The sequence below is a fragment of the Crocodylus siamensis genome, chromosome 3, assembly GCF_052110815.1.
Source record: "Crocodylus siamensis isolate JL-2025a chromosome 3, ASM5211081v1, whole genome shotgun sequence".
NCBI lineage: Eukaryota > Metazoa > Chordata > Crocodylia > Crocodylidae > Crocodylus > Crocodylus siamensis.
In genome coordinates, this window is record NC_143397.1 from 20,826,534 (window position 1) to 20,845,921 (window position 19,388).

The 19,388-nt window shown below is 43.8% G+C and overlaps 1 protein-coding gene across 1 annotated transcript in view; it reads right to left on the reverse strand.

Moving 5' to 3' along the window:
* The window catches only part of CCBE1 (collagen and calcium binding EGF domains 1), a 194,672-nt gene that overhangs the window by 10,455 nt on the left and 164,829 nt on the right, over positions 1–19,388 (reverse strand). The window contains exons 8-10 of the mRNA XM_090037216.1: positions 5,522–5,642; positions 2,469–2,608; positions 2,321–2,356 (exon numbers count right to left, since the gene is read on the reverse strand). Of these exons, the coding sequence (XP_089893342.1) occupies positions 2,321–2,356; positions 2,469–2,608; positions 5,522–5,642 (297 nt within the window). The remainder of the gene's footprint in view (positions 1–2,320; positions 2,357–2,468; positions 2,609–5,521; positions 5,643–19,388) is intronic.

The following is a 19,388-nucleotide window of genomic DNA, read 5'->3' on the forward strand; positions in this document are numbered from 1 at the left end:
ATATAACAGGACAAGCAAGCTGATGACCTAAGGCAGGGGGATCAAATTTATTTGACCCTGCAGACCAGATGAGTGGCATGGGGCTGGTTCAGGCCCATAGACTGCTCCCCTATCCACACCTGATCCAGCACAGGCAGTACCCACCCACCCAGGCCACTCCCGAAAGGTGGGTGGCGCAGCCTGAGACCTGGCCCCAACAAGCTGCACTGCTGGAGCTGGGTTCTGAGCTGTGCCATCCATGCCACCTGCTGAGGTGCCAGCATTGTGCCTGGGACCTGGCTCTGGTGGGCGGCACTGCCTGGGACCAGCCCAAGCAGGCAGTGCAGCTCAGGACCCAGACTCAGCAGGCTGCCTTCTTTGCTGCTGATCCCTGGCTGCACTTCCCATGCTGCTCACTCAGGCCACATCGTGGGCTGCACTGCTCCCACTGCTTGCTGAGGCATGGGCAGTACAGGCTTGGATCAGTTTGAGCAAGCACAGCTGGCAGTGCATGTCTCAGGCACTGCACAAGAAGGCTTATCTGGTGCAGTAAAAGAGGCAGCATCAGGGGCTGGATTGTACGGTTCATTGGGCTGGATCTGGCCCACAGGCCATACATTTGACACCCCAACCCAGGATGTGGATAGATGTTCATTTGCCCTGGCATAATTTACATAGGGTTTGCATCCCAATGTAAATTACACTGGGAACGAGCATGGGCAGGTGTGCGCTACCATCTAGAGGAGCAGCTGACAGCCCCTTTTGGATTTAGCAAATGCCCACTGTAGATTATAATAGGCCTTAAGCTGCTTAGGATAGCATAATACAGAGTTACTTTTATTTGCTTGATCATGGTTTGGTTAAGAGAAAAACAGGCATTGGAAGTGATCAGGCAAGAGAATGTCATAAGACATGAACAATTTTAGAAAGCTCCAGGAAGACAGATTGATAAAAGGTTCCCTCAAGTACATTTAGCAGCTTGGTGAGAGACAAGGTTAATTTTAGATAAGATCTAGCTTATACAGGAAATGAGAAAAGGCTTAATGAATATTAATTAAGGTAGCAATTATTACAAATTGTTTGATTTTTTTTAAACCTTATTAAGTTTTTTGATATTTTAGCCAAGCAATAGAGTATAAAATCTGGGTCTACTTTGGAAGTCTTGCTCTTCAGTCTTGAACTACGATTCTTGCTGAGTTGCCCGCTTTCAAGTGTACTTGCTTAGTGCTATGTAGCAATTTTGTTTTTGAAAGCTAGATAAGAAGGTCCTTTCCCTAAAGAGCTGGCCATCTGTTAGAGTCTTTAAGACTTTGGGGCTTAGAAATGTTAAGATTAAATTGCTTTCAAATATCAGTAAGATTGTCATGCCTTGAGATAAATGTGCATTTTATAAAATTTAATCACTTATGTGATATGGCTTATCTGAACTGTTTAGCCATTTATATATTTTCTGTATTTTGTTACTGAATTTGCTATTAAAAACTTTAGTCTTATGAGTATTTAATTGTGGTGGGCTAGCTCTTTAAACCTTTCTTGGTTCTCATCTGGAAGTCAACACCACCTCAGGACAGAAGTAGACAGATGCAACCTAAAATAGCCTAAGTCGGTGGTTTTAAACTCCTGGTCTGCAGACCCCTGGGGGTCTGCAGACTATGTCTACAGGGTATGCAAAAGATGACTAAGATCAATCAGAAGTATGTGAATATCCACACTTACAATTCAAACGGGTCCAAACCTCCATTCAAAATTTCCAGAGGAGTCCACTAATGAAAAAAGTGGTTTAAGTGACACTGAGAAAGGCTTATTCCTGACTCTCAGAGTAATTCTCTACTAGATTAGGTGAAGTCATACCTAGTGTAATGCCAACTGAAGAGCTATCAAGTGAAATGGGAAGGGGCACAGAAAGCGTTTCAGAGTACTTCACTTTGCAGAAAGATATTTATTGAGGAATATACAGAAAGCAAGGGAAGCTACTTGCCATATGAGAGGAGAAGCATGCTCTAGACTAAACAAACATAAATAAAGGTCCAAAACAGAGAATAAGGGGAACAGGCATGAGTAACAGCTAACAGGTAGGCTTCTGCAGAGCACCTGAAGTAAGAGTATCTAAAGTACAAGGTAAATGTGTGGAGCATCTTGAAGGAGTACCTAAAAAGCTTGAAATTCATGTGCAAGCAGACAAATCAAAGACTCTGAAAGAGTCCATGTCATCCTCAAATTAGCAGGAGAAAAAAATTATCACAGCATTCAGAAGAAACCTTCTATAGGACCAGTGAGAGAGGAGTAACAGTGAATGAGCACATGCATATAGTCAGGAAGGGAACAATACTTCTTTGCTCACCTTGCTGCCATCTCTCCCTGGTGCTCCTGGTGGACCCTGCAAGGAACAATATTCACAGGGTTCTACTGAGTTGCACGAGGAAAGGGGAGGGACGGGAGGCTAGAGAAATGGACACTACACATTTTTGTCAAGAAGGTAAAATACTGACCATTGGGCCTCGTCTGCCCTGCTTAATATGTGATATGTCAGGAGACGGTCCAATGGGGCCCATTGATCCTCGAGGACCTGGCTGGCCTGGTGGTCCAGGTGATCCAGGAAATCCTTGGCTTCCCTTTGGTCCTGGGGTTCCTGTAATCAAGAGTGACCAAGTGAAGGTAAATACCCAGCTAAACACTTTGATTAATACATCAGATTGAGCAGCAGAGATTACAATTTTGTGACTCCATTCCATTTCCTCTATTTTAGGGATGGTTGGCTAATTAGCTGCAATAATTCCCCAAAAGCAGTATACTCTGGAGACCATTGTAAGAACAATAGTCAGAGCAATATCAATGCTCTTGACTTCCCCAGTACCTCAAAATTTTACTTACTTAACCTTATGAATGCCCAATTTGCAGCCATCAGGCTGGTTACGGAGATCAAGAATGGGGAATGAAATAAAAAGAGCAGGGTTGTATAAACAATAACCCAAAATGTAGAGCCAAATGGACTAAGGAAATACTCTTGTAAAAAAGGAAGCTTCAGGCAACCTGTAGAAATGTTGTATTCAAGGCAATTAACTGAATTGCCTTCTAATTAGCAATTAGTATATTTCTCTGACAGGCACAAAATAAATTGAAAACACAAAGTAAACTCTACATCCACTGATATGAGCCGATTCACCAAAAAGTAGCAGAAAGTAATTTAAGATTCACACACACAGATTTACCACATTCACATATCTCACAGTAACTACCTGACACCCTTCTCGCTTCTGATTTCTTTCCTGAACAGTAATGTGAATGCTGGTCAATTTTCAATCGCTTTCCTTTCTATCGTTAGCTCAAAGTTCAGCCATTTTATTTCCAGTTGTGAATATAGCTCTGTTATACTGCTCCCTCTCACTCTGTATCAAGGGATCCTGAGTCCAGTAACAACATATCTACTGTAGTCACTAAGGGCATGTTCAGTCAAGCCTGCCCATGCTTCTTACAGCATCTCAAACCTCAGTAAGTAGCAGCTTATTTTCTTTCTTTCTTTCTTTTTTAAGTGCCAGAGGCTGGGGTTGGGGGGGCCAGCCATGGGGGGACTGGGGGTGCAAGTGAGGGATGGGGTTGGGCGGGCAGCCATTGGGGGATTTGGTGGGGCTGGGTGGGGCAGCCATCGGGGGGACTGCAGGAGCTGCCAGGGGATGGCAGGGGCCAGGCAGGACAGGAATCCAGGGGGCTGGGGGAGCAAGCAGGAGTGGGGTGGGGCAGGTGGACCCTGCAGGGGAGTGGGGTAGCCCCTGTGTGGGGGGGGGGGGTCATGGCCCCTGTGGGGGGGGCAGCAAAAAATATATTCATGTATTCATAAAACATGTATTTAGAGTTCACTTTATTATGATGATAGAGACACTGGTAGTCTTCCAAACTGCTTTATCACTGTAGATGTATCAATACAACTTTGCCCAACTGATCACTGTCTCTCTGTCTCACTCTCTCTCTGTCTCACTCTCTCTCTCTCTCTCTAGTGTGGTCTTTTGTTTTAATTGTGGAGCAACATGTCTTTTAGGGTATCTAACAGAGTGATGTTGGGATTTTTTTTAACAGGGATTTTATTCAGTTTTCCAATAGGGAACACCAGAAGTCCTGCTAGGGAGGTCAGTGGCAGAACCCTGCCTGCACAGAGCTGGTACCTTGGACCCAGCTGGCTGTGGCTGACCTCCTGGCCAAATGGGGCCAAGAAGGACATGCTTTGACAGTTCAAAGCAGGCCACCACACCCAGGACATCTTCTGGGCAATAGTTGCCCAGATGGCTGAGCAGGGACACACATGGCAGTAGTACCACACAAAGGCCAACTCTGCAGCCACAGCCCACTGGCAGCTGGCCCAGAGGGGAAGATGCCTCATCTGGGTCTGGCAGGTGCACAGCAGGTCACAGCCATGCAGCAGCCCCCATTGCCAGACTGCTGCAGTGGGTAGAGGGTGCAGGGAACTCTCAGGGCTGCTTCACCAGTCTGGCTGGCACAAGGAGTAGTGTCCCTAGGTACCAATTGGCTGGGCCCCAGAAGCTCCTGAAAGCAAGTAGCCCTGAGATACTTGCCAGGCCAGCTTTTTGCCAGGACAGGGCAGTTTTTTATACTGCTGGGGACAGCACAGGTACTGGCCCCAGGCTATAGCTCTCACTGGCTGCAGATCCGGGAGGAGCCAGGCAGGGTTATTTTGCCCCAAGTGGCACAATTTGCTCCACTACAAAGTACATGTCCAAGCATGTGCACTAAGGCAAAAAAGCCCTGGCTCAAATTTGCACCACTTCTATTTGACTTACTGCAAGCGCATGTGCTTGTATGTGTGGATGCACCATAAGAGGCAAACTCATCCAATAACTATATGCTAAATAACTCAGATTGACATTTACTGTACAAATAACAAATTAAGATATATTCTCATAGAAAAATCTCATTGTGTATGCTTGCTAACGGCCCAGGAGATTAAGAGAGATGTTTTTCAAGTACAAAACCACAACTCTACAGTACCTTGGACAGCTCAGGTCATTGAGAGACTAGATGACAGAAGTACAGGAAGTCAGACCTAACTGAATGATTTAAGATAATAAGCAGCATGTTTCAATCATAGTCTTAGCATAGAGAAAAACAAGTTTGCACAAATCTCTGAAAACAGAAAGCATTTTTCCTTTTTTAATGACAATAGGCTGAAACACCAGGCATTTCTGCAATGAAATGAAATTTGTTACTTGATGAGGTGGATTCATCAAGAAATATAGTTAAAAAAAGAAATGAGGAATGTTTCAGATTGAGTTAGAAAAATGAGACCTGGCAACTAAAAATGACAAGATGTGGGAGAGATGGAAATATAACATTCATGGGTAAGGAAATGTTTGATGAAGAGAAAATGGGAAAGATTAGGATGTCATGGCTTGGTAAAGGCTGAGAACAGTAAGACAACCATTTTGAAGAGATAAGTATAGCACGTTGGACATTATTCAATGGAAAGGGATAGGATTATTTTTATTGAGGCCGCTATTGTATTATACTTTGTTTTTCCTAGCTTGTGTCTTACCTGGAGGACCTCGGTGCCCTGGCTGGCCAGGGGGGCCTGGTATATAGGCATTGGAAGCAAGTACCTTTTCACCAGCGATTTGTTTGCTAAGGTCACCAGCATTGTTTGGTAGCAAAGCAACCTGAAGGGGAAAAAAGCATTAGAGTTTCATAGGATCAATTAATTCCTCTGTTAAATTTTTCTGTAAACAAACTGTGTGGTAATCTAAATATTGGGATGCGTGCAAACTCCATTATGATTACTATAATCAACATTTGTCTCTAGGAAATCCTTCCTGAAGTCCCCAGTCAGGACAGGGTATCTTTTGTGCCTGGTACTGTACAAACCTAAAGACACGGACTCTGCAATGGATTGCATAAGACCAGACAGTGATACTAAGTTGGGGACCACCAAAGATGCTGGGGCTCTGTATGAGGAGTATGCTGTGTTTATGAACCCATGTATTGGAGGAACCAGGTTTAATTTAAACAGCACACACAAAAAATGAGCTTAACAAACAGTAGGGAAGGAAAGAGTTACTACAATAAAACTTAGAAGAAACATGTGTACCTTGAGAGCTCCAAACACCTGAAATATCTTTGGAGACTTGTCACTGAAATTATTCCCTGTCAAGCAATAACCATATTGTGTTTCCTGTAGGTCTCCCCTGTACTCTCAGGTGACTCTGAACTGATGGTCAATTATTCTTATGCTATTAATTTATCCATCAATGTATGTGATTTTTCCCGTTTCTGAACAGTCTCTCCTGAAATGCCCCCTTACTGCACATCACTAATTCATTTAAATACATATTAATGTAGATGGTTTCCTCCCTTTCTGTATCTGCATATATGAGGCTGTGAGGTCCCCAGGTCTCTGTGTTTCTGTCTCTGCTGCTGTCTGGTATCACATGCAAATGACTGGAAAGTCTGTTGCTCAGTATAACATATGACCTGAAGCCAGGACTATCCAATGCTGAGATGAGAAAGTTCCTTCAGCACCGTTGCTCCCTTTCTTTCCTCACTCCTGTCACATCAAGTGTCAACCTTGCAAACAGTTCTTAAGTGCAGGTTGCACTAGAAGCAGAAACCATGCTGCCCTAGTGCTGCTGGTGCTGGAGCCCTCTCGGTGGCCAGGGCACGGCTGCGCAGCCAGGGCACGGCTTGTCCCATGTATGTTGACAGCCACCATTGTTGGTGTTAAGCCTTTTCCTTTCATTAGGCTTCCATGGCCTTTTCAAAAGGCCAGGCCTATCCTACACAAAACTATGGGAAGAATTTTAGGGAGGGAGAGTGAACTTCAGGGGCAATATGCCATGAAGTCCTTAGGTGGGAACTGGTGGGAGGAGGAAGGGAGTATAGTGAGCTCCCTCCTGCTGCTATCTGGTGCTGCTGCCATCATGCCATTGGACAAAAAGTTAAAACTCCTGGAAGACTGCCCTAACCACTGGCATACAGAAGAGTCTGGAAGACCTCTGGAGCTGAGATGCTCTTCCACTATGAATTCAAAAGTCATCAAAGAAGAGCAAACAAAGAGGGGCTGACTTTGTAGTCTAGTGAACAGGACACTCAGTAATGAGGAGGAAGGCCCTCATTCTGGTCCTGTCCATTAATTCTGATTTAATTCCAGTGACTATCCAATTTGAAATATATAAACAGTCCTGAGAGCAGAGACTGAAATTAGGGTCTCCTCCCTTTTTGCTGTGTGCTCTATCCATGAAGATAAACAGGATTCCTCTTGCTTGCTCTTTTTCTGGCCTTAGGATTTCTGCATTTTTGCAGTACAGAGCTCCAGTTTCCATAGGAGGGATATTGGCCCATACTGCTCTATACCCTGGAGTTGAGGTACTTCCCCAGGAAGTTGCAGACATGGGCTGGAATCCTCTCAGGCTGATAAGTGCCTACGACTAAGGTTTCCCAATTTTACAGCGAGTGAGTGCTCTAACCACTAGTCTATTAAGCAAAAGCTAGCAGTGGGGACACCTCCACCATGTTTCAGAAAGAAAGTAACAAGACTTTATAGTGACCTCCATGTTGTTGAGGCCTGCTCAGAGCACACCTAATAGACTGGGCCTCTTTGGTAACTTACATTGCAAGAGAATCTAGGCAGGAGTTAGATACCCACCTACTGTGTGCATGTATCAGAGCCTGAGTTTAAGTGTCCAGGGAACTCTGCCATCCAAGATGGAGACACCAGTAAATCTAGGTACTTCCAAGGAGAGATGCCTACTAAGCAAGAGTTTCCTAAAGTACTCTTTTGGATTTTGGCACCTAAGTACCATTAGAGACACCTAGAGTGCCTCTCTGGATTTCTCCTTAGTATCTATCTCATTCAGTCCTCCTAGAGACCAACTGACACTGGAAAGTGGTTCAAATTGCATATTATTTTTATTGTGCATCTGTGCCTTTACCCACAATGTGCTATGTCCTTCCTAGACAGGAAAAAAGAATAGATGTAAATATTGAGTTCACAATTTATGGAAAAAGTGAATTCACAAAAGCTTGCTTTGTGCAGGAGCTCCACCACTGGTCAGTTCTCTAAAATTAAAGAAGGACAGGGCAGTATATCATACTTGGCACATCTACACGTTCATTAATGCACCATAGTCACTGCATTACGTTTAGTATTTGGTTACCTCACGCTACTGTGCAGTACTGGCACATGGATTTTTACAGACGCTAACTGCACAGTAGCGTACTGGCATGTTTTTGCCTGGCACACTACTGTTCAGTGTTATTAGGCTACTGCACAGTTAGCATCTCATATAGACATGCCCAGTATGCACGTAAAAACATAAGAACTACCATTTTCTGAGTCAGATCATAGGCCCATCTTGCCCAGTATCATGCGTCACACAGTGGCAGAGAGTGGATGGAATCATGAAGGTTTTTTTCCCCATTCTTCCTCTCACTCGCAGCCTCCAGCATTTAAGGTCTACGAAGTTATGACATAGAGGCTGTGCCCACTCACTCCCATACTCCTCATACTGATGCCCCTTTCCTCCAAGAATCTGTCCAATCCCTTTTTGAATCTGGCTGAGCTGTCAGCTTGCACAACGTCAATGAGCCTGCATATTTTTGCAGTAGTTGTTTTCCAGCGAAGTTGCCAACATTTTTCTTTAACTTCAGTTGTATGCTGTGTGGAGAACTTCCTTTTGTTAGCTTTAAACTTGCTACCGACTCGCTTCATGTTATGGCCCCTACTTCTTATATTATGAAAGATGGTATATAATAGTAATAATAAAATAATAGTAATAATAGAAATAGTAATAATAAAAGTAATAATAATAATAGAGATAGTAAAGAATAAATCCATATGTAGTTTCTCTTCACCATTTAACATTTTGTAAACCTTTATCATGTCTCCCCTCAAGCATCCCTTTTCTAAACTGAATAGGCCTAGTCTCTTTAGTTTCAACTTATACAGGAGCCTTTCCATCCTTGTTGCCCTTCTCTATACCTTCTCTAGCTCTTCTATAACCTTTTTTGAGGTATGGGGACCAGAACTGGGCACAGTATTCAAGGTTTGGATGCAGCATGGATTCATAAAGGGGCATAATGTCACAGGGCCTCAAGTACTCCATATTCCATCGGGCATCACGCTTCAGGTGCAGTGCTCCTCAGCATTCCTACTGCAACAACACAGCCTTCTCTTCCATGCTGTGTCTAGTTTGGCTAGTTTGTAAAACCCTTTCCATCAATTGCATGCAAATTATCTCATATGATGATAATGCACCAGTTGTACTCATTCTGCCTTTTATTTTCCCTGCTTGATCCTTTAGTGACTGATCTCATCTAAGCCTGTGCTAATTAGTCACATGCAAGACATTTATTCCTTTGATTGATGAAGGCTACAGAGGTCAAAGCAAAAATCTTTTTGTGCCCTATCTTCAGCTAGGTAGAGGCTACTCATATCTAAGTCACATTAATCTAATTTTGAAACCAATGTTTGATTGAAAAGGATTTTAAAGACTGTGAAGATGCAAAATTGCCTCCAATCAGCAAATATGGATGTGTTTATATCTGAGAGTCTCCTTTTCTAGCCTTCTGAATGCTGCTTGCTGCCTTAGATTGCAAATTCTTGCCTACTGGAACTTGGGCTGGATATCACTCTTCATTTCTGTAACAGCATTAGGACAAGTGGCAATAGATAATTAAAGGAAAATCTTCCCAGCCGCCTGCTTTGACAAATGGCTTTCAGAGTAAACACTGTGGGTAAGACAATAATAAAAAAAATAAATGCATTAACCCAAATCTTGCCCTCGGTCACCTTAATTAATTGACTAACATCGGCCCTGGTGTAACTTTGACTTTGATTGAGTCACACTATGAATTGAGTTCCACAAGTGGGCATATGGTTGTTTATGGGCCATCGTGCTTAAACTACCAGTGATACCACCATAGCTAACCAGATCCAAACTTTTACAAGACACTTTACAAAACTTACATGAATCTTGCCCATCTATGGTCCAACCTTCTCTCAAGTAACATGGCTCCAAGAAGACCACTGGCAAGCTGTGCCATTATATGGGTCCTCTTACAAACACATAGTAGCAGGCATGGAGGAAGCCCAAAGCAAGTCAAGAAAACTTAGAGCTGTATTAGTTTGAGACAAGTGGCCCTAGAGGGGGTGTTGTCCCAGAGACTGATAATCCCTCTCCCCCTCAGAGGAGGGGAAGGTTTTACTGAATAGCGATCTCCCCTACCATGCATGCATAAGTGTGGGAGGTCCTGGATGCAAGATAAAGGAACTCCTAGGGAATGGCCCAGGCCCAGATTACTTATTAAGTCTCCAATCTCGTTAGGAAACATTCTCCTTCTCCCCAGACTACTAGGCCTGTGCGACGAGGCTGTTATTCTCTTTGAATTTGGATTTGGCCAATACAGGGGACAGTGATTTGACTTGGTGATTGAAATCACTGTCCCGCATCAATTTGGTCGAATCTGATTCTGCCGAATGGCTACCTGGCCCACTCTCCCAGCTCCTGGCTCTTTAAAAAAAAAACGCTCCCACTCACCAGATGCTGCCAGGTTGGGGAGCGATCCCCACTTCCCCTCACTGCCTCATGCTGCATGGGGGGGCTCTTTCATGAGCCCCCTGACCTCTGCCTACTGTCCCAGCCACCCCGCCCCCATGGCTGTCCCATCCATCCCTGCTCCCAGCTTTAAAAAAAAAAAGCTCCATTCGTCAGCTGCTGCCAGGCGGGGGGGATCCCTGCTACCCCCTACTGCCCCACACTGAATGGGGGGCTCTGCCATGAGCCCCAAGGCTGCTGCAGCAGCCGATGAGGCCGGGATTCTTTTGGTTTGTTTTTAAAGGGCCAGAAGCTGGGGTAGGCGGGGCAGCCATGGTGGGGGAGGGCTGGGAGAGCAGACAGGGGTTGGGGGGGTGCTCAGGGGGGCTGAGGGAGCAGGCAGGGGATGAGGCCTGGCAGGGGTCTCTCCATGGTCCTCTCCGCCCTTCTTCAGCCCCACCTCCCCTACCCCCTACTTACCAGCACAGAGTCCAAGTCCAACTCCCTGCAGCGGTGAGCAGGGACTGCCTGAATCACCAAAGCACTCTGAATCTTTTCTGAATCGATTCAGACCTTTTAATTGGTCTGATTCAATTCGGATTCAGAGATTCGGACACTGAGTTGGGCTGAATCTTCTCCTAATCGAATCAGCACCCGAAGCGTCGCACAGTCATCCAACCTACCCTGTGTCTCTTCCTTTCCCTCTCTGCCCATCATTTGTTAACTCTGTGACTGTAGGACTTAACTCTGAAGTGAGATCTGGAGACACTCCACAGGAAACAAACTAAACAAAGGAAAGCTAGATTTTAAAAAGAGGTGAACTCTGTATGTGAAATGCAGAAATGCCTTAAGCATCAGGCTCATTTGCCTAAATAACACTTGACAATGTACTGTATTTAAAGATGTTCTGAAAATCCTTTAGCTCCCTAGTGTCAGGCCAATAGGATCTCAAGCCAGGAAACTGATCTGCAGTTGGCAGAGAAACTGATTTGAGGTGAGTGACCACAAGGAAAGCTGGAAATTTTGCTCTGCCAAACAGAATGTTTCAAAGTAATGTTTCAAAGATGCTTAGGGTAATTTTACCCCTGCTGTAACTCTGCTGACCTCCCGAATTAATTCAACCCGCTTACTATGTCAGTGTCAGAGTCCATCACATTTGCACTAGAACACTGGAATATAAGGCATGATTCTCATTATTTGGCAATATTTTCATCAGCCCTTTGGAATTCACTGAATCTCTGCTTTCCAGAAATTGCGTAGTTTTATCAGTTGCTGAGATACACTCTTTTGCCAATGGTGCAAACCAAAGGCCCACAATGCAAGGGCATGATAATACTTCACGCTTGTAGTATACACCTGGGATGAGAAAAAGTTCACTGAAAATGCACTTTTGGGGAAATTCAGGTTGCATTTGGCTGACATATAATAGACAAAATAGAGTTAGCTCACTGAGACACTGAATCAAAACATCTTTTTGCTTTGCCAAAAATTACAAAATATTTTAGTTTTGGGTTGACCAGAAGTTATTATTTTTTTCTTAAAAAAAAAATTTGGACTTGCCAGGGAACTGAAAAGTCAGTTATTTACATACCTCTAGCATGCAACTGTTTTCATGTAAAGATCTTCATGCAGAGGATCCAAAGATTTTACAACCATTAATGGTTTTAAGTCTGGGACAGTGACTGGTACTAGAAACAGACAAAGGGAGATGGGACAGTGCAACAGTCAAGACTATGAATGCAGTCAACTAGATGTACTAGTTTCTGCCTTTGCAATGTAGCTGCTCAATCCTGAGTTAATTCTCCACTGAAAACATGCCCTGATTCCAGCTCTGGCTAGGGAGATTGCTGGTCTGAGTGGTCACATTTCATAGGTAGGGATTTCATAGGTGCCCCAGAGAAATCATAGGTTGTACAGATACTTGAATGGCTCTGGAGTTCAGATGACTGGTACAGTTCCTAAGAAACCCACTGTAGACACCATCTTTCATCTGGATTGGACACAGTATAGTTTTAGCTTTTGCTTTCTTAATCAACACAGCTGCTTTTTTCTGATCAATTTATTCACGGCCTGCTGTTGTGATGGCTGAGACCATCAGTGCCACCCTCTGAGTTCCAAGCCAAAAGACAAGCAGACGAGTTGTTACAGCTTGAACGGTGTAGCTGAAGGCTGTTAAAGACCCATGTCACCCATGTACTGGGCACAGAGAGGATGCATAACACACATGGATCAGTGGGTTGCCTTGAGCTGTGATCTCTCTTACAGTCTGAGCATGGATGTACCTGTACATTGGTGGGAATGTTCAGGGAACACCTGACTAGTACCAGACATGACAATGACAATTTGCTAAATGAAACTTTTCTATCTCTTCTATCCCTGTATCGAAACAATGCTCCAGAAGAGTTTTAAGAGCTGTTTAACAGATGCCAAGGATGTCATCATTGGCCTCAGCCATCAAGCTAAGGCCTCAGCCATCAAGCTAAGGTCTATGGACCACTTGTATCCATCACCCTGTCCCTGGCACTTTTGGCCAGACTACTATAGGTGGCTACTAGACATTCAAAATGCTGCCCACCTCAAATCTCACCTGGACTAAGGAGCTGTGTAGCCTTTATTGAGGTGATGAAAAGGAATGGGTGTTTCACCCTAGGGGTTGTTGCACCCGAGTGACCAGTAAATTGACTTCCTCTCCATAGATTTTATTTAATTTTGTAATCTGGCAACTATTATGGGTTCTTTTAAGATGCCCCACCCACTAGACATAAATGCCACATGATACCTAAATTACAGTAACTATGATCAAGGTTCAGAGGTACTTTAGGCACCTCCAACTTAGGTGTCATAACACCTGGCTTCAGGATAGTGATTCAAAAATACAGGGTGAGTTGCCTAAGCACCTTACACAGTGGGCACATCTACACATTCGTTAATGCACAGCAATTACAACATATTAAGTTTAGTACCTGTAGTGACAGGTACTAAATTAATGTGCCATAATCGGCACTACTGCGCATTAGCACAAACAAACTATCTTTTTGTGACATTAATGTGCAGTACACTAAATCTACTGTGCATTAGCACATTAGGACAGGTTTTTCCCACCAGGCTAATGCACAGTAGAACTAGTCTACTGCACTCGAAGCGTCTCTTGTAGACGTGCGCAGTATGTGTGGAGCGTTGTTCACCTCCAAATGATGACTCTGAGTGCAGACACTGAGCAGGCCAGGACCAGAACCAAGGCCTCCCCATCTGACTCCCAGCTGGGTGCCCTGAGCATCACATTATGGAGACAGGTTACTTCTAGCTTCTTCTCCTGACCAAAAGACTTGTACTTTTGGCTGCTAAGTGGCTGCACTTCAATAGGAAGGGAAAGGCATGGCCCACTCAGCCCATTCTAAACTTAAATGACTGGGACAGTCTCTAAGTTTGCATGAACTATCAAGTGAATCCTCTCAGCTGAGAAGCCCCTCAGCCAAGAACTTGGGTCTCCTACGCTCACATTGCCCCAACCACCATGCTTGTATTCAAAAAAAGATTTTATGCACTACCTTTTGCGCTATCTGGCTTTGACTTTGACTGGAAGTGCTGTGTTTTGCAGTGAACTCAATGCTGTTGAGGCATGCTCTGTGAGGGCTGACAGATTAGGTCCCTCTGGGAACATAGATGGAGTTCAGGAATTTCCTTGTCTCTTATCAAGATAGCTCTAGAGCAGGGGAGGCAATGTCCAGCCCAAGGGCTGGATCTGGCACACAGCAGACTCCATTTCCCAGAAGCCCCTGCCCACGTCACTGCGAAAGGTTTCCATAAAGACCCCAGGAGCAGCAGGGCCATGACAGCAGTGGGCCAGGGTTTACCTGGAGACTGATCCCAGCAGTGCTGGCAGGGCATGTGGCTGGGTGGGGAGCGGCTCCAGGGCTGGATCTTGTAGCAGTGAAAGTGCGGTCTGGAGTCAGCGCAGAGATTTGACCTCAGGCAGGGGCATGTGGGCAGTGGATCACAGCTCTGCCCCAGCTCTGGACCACACTGTCATTACTGCAAGATCCCAGGCCCAGCCCCAGATGAGTTCCCACCTAGCCGCGCACCCTGGAAATGGGCCACAGCGATGTAGGCAGGGGCAGCTGGGAAATGGAGTCCACCTGTCAGCCGGAGCCACCATTTTGGCCACCCCTGCTTTAGAGCTTAGTTGGGAATAAAGCACCTGGCTGTTCAGGTTGGGATGGCTCTGTATATACGTAGGAAGCTACATTGAGGCTTTAATTGAATGTAGGTGTCTTCATGGAAGGGTTTTCCTGGATTGATTTTTGGACAGAAATCCTGGCATCTAAAAATTGTTTAAAGCATCTTAAGTGCTTCTCCAAATCTCACTTTAATCTTCAGCTTGAAAATGGCCATTCAGGAATAAATAGTTATGTTTAATTCCAAAGGATTAACATGAACAAGCACTAAAAGTTTCTTTTTTTCTGCTGTGTAAGTCAGAAAATAGCACATACTGCCAACGAGTCTGCTTAACACATAACTTAGCAAGTAAAAAAAAAAAAAAAATCACATAGTTGCAGAGGCAGCATCCACACATGCCTCCCCACTGAGTCAGCTGGGTCCAAGACATGTACTATTCATTACAAATAACCCAGTTCTGGTCTGTGTTATTCTTAAAAGACCAAGAAGTTAAATTTTAAAGAATGATAAAGCTTGTTTATTCAGAAAGCCGTCTTAGCCTACTGACCTGCTGTTACCTCTGGGTCCCTCCTGCAATCCAGGGACCAATGTAAGAATTTATACATAACACTCTTAAAGGTATCCACAAATGGTCTAGCTCAGTGCTCTTTGATATTTGCTGGCTAGAAAGCATCTGTCACACAGACTGGTGCCAAACCATGTGTTTTCAATGCTGACTGTAATCCTTTTGGGATTAACTGCACTCACTGACCTAATTTTTTTTTCACCTTTTAGTTTGACTGGAATCATTGTCCAAAAATGACCTTTCCTTTCTCCATCCGTATGTCAAAATCCAACCTTTCCTCAAAAAGAACTATTTTACATGCATGTAAATATTTGTGGGGATAAGTTTTATGGGAAGAGTGGTCCTAGAAATAAGAGCAAATATTCATTCTCATGATGCCTCCTGCAAATTTCAGGAGTTCCTAGGGGAATGGTAGTCTAGTTTATTGGACATTGCTTGACTAGAACGATCTGTTATGGTGATTTCTAATAATGCTGCCTGGAGAAGCAGCTGTACATGAGCCACTGTACCACACTGATCCCATGCGCTGGCTTGCTTAATGGTTTTGTTACATTTTCATATAGGGGATATGCCAGTCTAGTTTTTCAATTTACCACTCCTCCCAGTTTCACTGGGGCTTTCCTGTATGGTACAAGGTTTGGGGTCAGTACAACCATTCTGTTGCACTATTAGATCAAAGAGGCATTAAAACACACTGGAAGACTTATTCATAGTGGTATTTTCATCTCAATCCCCAGCATACCTGCTTCCTGGATCTACCATCTGTGGTACAACCCTCTATAGCAGGGATATCAAACTCACCCTGTCCTCTTAACTAGAACCGGACCACAGGGCTCCTTGCAGGCTGGATTCAGATGCAATGGCAGCAGGGTGAGTGGCATCAATGGTCACGGGGGTTAATGCAGCTATAGCTAATTCCCTTTTGCTGACAAGTCCCCAGTAGGCCTCTATGCCCTGGGTTTTTGCAGCAGGGCTCACCAGGAAATTCCCAACCCCTCTGAGATCTCAGGAGGCAAACAGACCATATAAAGCCTGAGGGCTGTATGTTTGATATCTCTGCTCAGGTATGGACAATTTTAGCAATTTTCTAAGCATTAAAGCTCTTGCTTCTACTACCTTTATTCCTGTTTGCTAAGCTTTTATTTTCTCTAAGCCAACCTTTTCTCTCAAGATGACAATGGAAGGAGGTGTCATTGTTCCTTGTCCTTTTACTCAATAGCCTACTGGTTAAGACTTTCCCTTGGGATGAGACTGCGGTTCAATTTCCTTCTCATCTGGAAGGAATGTGAACCCAGGTCTCCTCCCTTGCAGAAGAGTACTCTACCCACCAGTTTACAGGATCTTTTGAGGAGGGTCACTTGTACACACTCATTCTCTAGGCCACCAAATATGTAATCGTTCCTTGTAAAGCAAAAAACTCAATAGAAACCTACCCCAGACTATCCTATACCCTGGTGTTTAAGACACTCTGGTGGAAGACATATTTGAATGTGGCTGTTTGCCATCCTGGATGAGTGTTTTAGCCACTGGGGCATTACTTTCTCCTCGGGCTCTGTTTAGCATGTGTGATGTGGGAGGTGTGGGCCAAGAATGCTTCCTGGATCAGGGCGTTAAAGTGAGGAAAGTGGGGAAAGCTCCTGGTTTTTGGTGGTCAGTGGGGCTCAGACATGAAATAGGCACTGAACTGCTCACGGTTTTCAGCAGGTGGCTCCATACATACCAGCTGCAGATACTTTCTAGGAACTATCTGGCAGAAGCCTAAAAGCCCAGGGAAATAGCTGCTGCCAAAGTTAGGTTCCAGCTCAGCAGGTTTTTCAATGTACATTTTGGATATAGGTACCTTAAGCACCAGTCCTTTTGTGGCTCTAGTTCAAAAGCTCCACAGCATTTGCAATTCCCACCAGGATTTGACAGCAGGATTCTTAGTGTAAGATTTAATCCCATGTACCTCAATGGGGAGGATACAGCTGGGCCTTCACACACATCCAAAGCACCTTATTTACTGTAATTAACGGTATGTAGCAGCACACCATGAACAGACTTCTCATTTTTAACCTGTTTATCTATGGCCAGTATTTCTATCTGCTGGTATTTCCAATAAATCAACATTGATTCTACCCAAAGTTACCTGGAAAACAGAATTTATGTATATGGAAATACTGACATTTCAAAAATTGTTTTATTCCAAATCAAAATGGACAGCTGAAATTTTAATATTTTCCACACAATGGAAATTGCCCCCATTTTTTGTTTTTCTAAAACTTTGTAGCAATCCATTTCAATAATGGTGAATGATTTTGTTTTCATAATGCCAAAGTAATATATACTTGATATATATAATGTTAAATATTACATACCACAGTTCTTCTATTTTAAAAATGTCAAAACAAAATTAAATGAGAATTAATCAAAATTTAATGGTTAATCAAAATTTAATGATTTTGCCTTATTGTTTAGAACAGTAATGCTCAACTTTTTCTGCCGTGGGCCAGATCTGGCTGCCGTCCCCAATACAGCACCTGGGGCAGGTGCAGTGGGCTCCATGGGGGCTGAGGGGAGGGAGGGGAGTGGCTCAGCTCCAACCTCCTGTGCAAGGCTTGGAGTTCAGGAATTTGGCAGGGAGGAGGGTGGCTGTGTTAATGGCCACTGCCCCCCACTGCCAATTTTCCCGACCTGTGGAGAGCCCCGCAGGCCAGATGTAATGGCTCTGTTGGGCTGTGGGCCAGAGATTGAAACCCCTTGGTTTAGAATATTACTGAAAAAAAACCACTGTAATTTCAAATCAGTTTAATTTTCTACTGAAATTCTTTCAACTTTCTCTTTAACCCTGACGGGCACATCCTTGTCTGATTCTCAAGGTTAATGCATTCCAATGGCAGAAGCAGCTATGCATGGGTGCAAATATTGTTAAAACACCAGGCTCTTAATAGTTGACTTTTATCCACCTTTGAACTAGCTCCCTTACCTGTAAGTAGACACTGAAAATATGGATTGGAGGCACGTGTTTTTGAAATAAACGAGTCTTCAACTGATGTAGTCACTCTTAGACATTATACTTTCAACTAGGCAAGTGCACCCTGACAGTCATGCATCAGCATTCTCATTTATGCAGATTCACCCTTTTCTACATCCTTTACCTCATGCAATATTTACACAGGCTTACCTTATTTCATGATAGATCAAGCCCTAAATATTGAGTATTCAAGACCTGAAGAGCTAGCCAGACTAAAGGTCCATCTAGCTCATTATCTTGTCTTCAACAGTGGCAACAAGCAGTTGCTTTAGAGGAAGAGTGTAAGAAACAAGGTAGAGGGACCCAGGCCTTGCTGTTCCTTCTTAGTCACCACCAATAGGTAAAAGCCAAAAATGTTATGTATAATAGTCCCAATGGACTTATTCTTCATAAACTTGTCTAATCCTTTTTGAACCCAGTAATAACTCTGAGCCCATCACACATAGTTAGGTCTATCTTCTTGCCACATATACATTACTTTGTACTTCCCAGTGCTGCAATTCATCTGCCTTTTTGTTGCCCATTCACTCAGTTATGTAGATCTTTCTGTTACCTTTCTATGACACTTCTTTGGATTTGACTATCACAATTAATGTTATTATCTGAAAAATTTGTCACGTCACTATTCACATCCTGTTTCAGATCACTGATGAATGTTGAACAATACGGTTCCCAGCACACTTCCCTAGGGAACTTCACTGTTGACCTTCTTCCACTGTGAAAAATGAACATTTAGTTCTACCCTTTGTTTTTATTTTTTTAACCAATTTTCATTCCATGAAATGACTTGTCCTCTGATCCCATGACAGCTTCATTCCTTCAAGAGCCTTTGGTGAAGGACCTTGTCAAAAACATTTTAGAATTAATTAAATAAAAGAGTAAGACTGATAGGAAACCTAGGCTCAAATCCTGACTGACCCCTGGTCGTATCTTGCATCTCCCGCAGGATCTGACACGTTCACATTCTGCTCAGATGAAGGCAAGAGAACTGCCATTCACACCCGGTTTAAACACCTGCCACACAATGCTCAGCACAAAGCTTCGCATGGCAACAACAACACAACATTTGTATGTTTAAAGTTAGATACTTTAAGAAGCACAAAATATGTTTCTAGTCTCA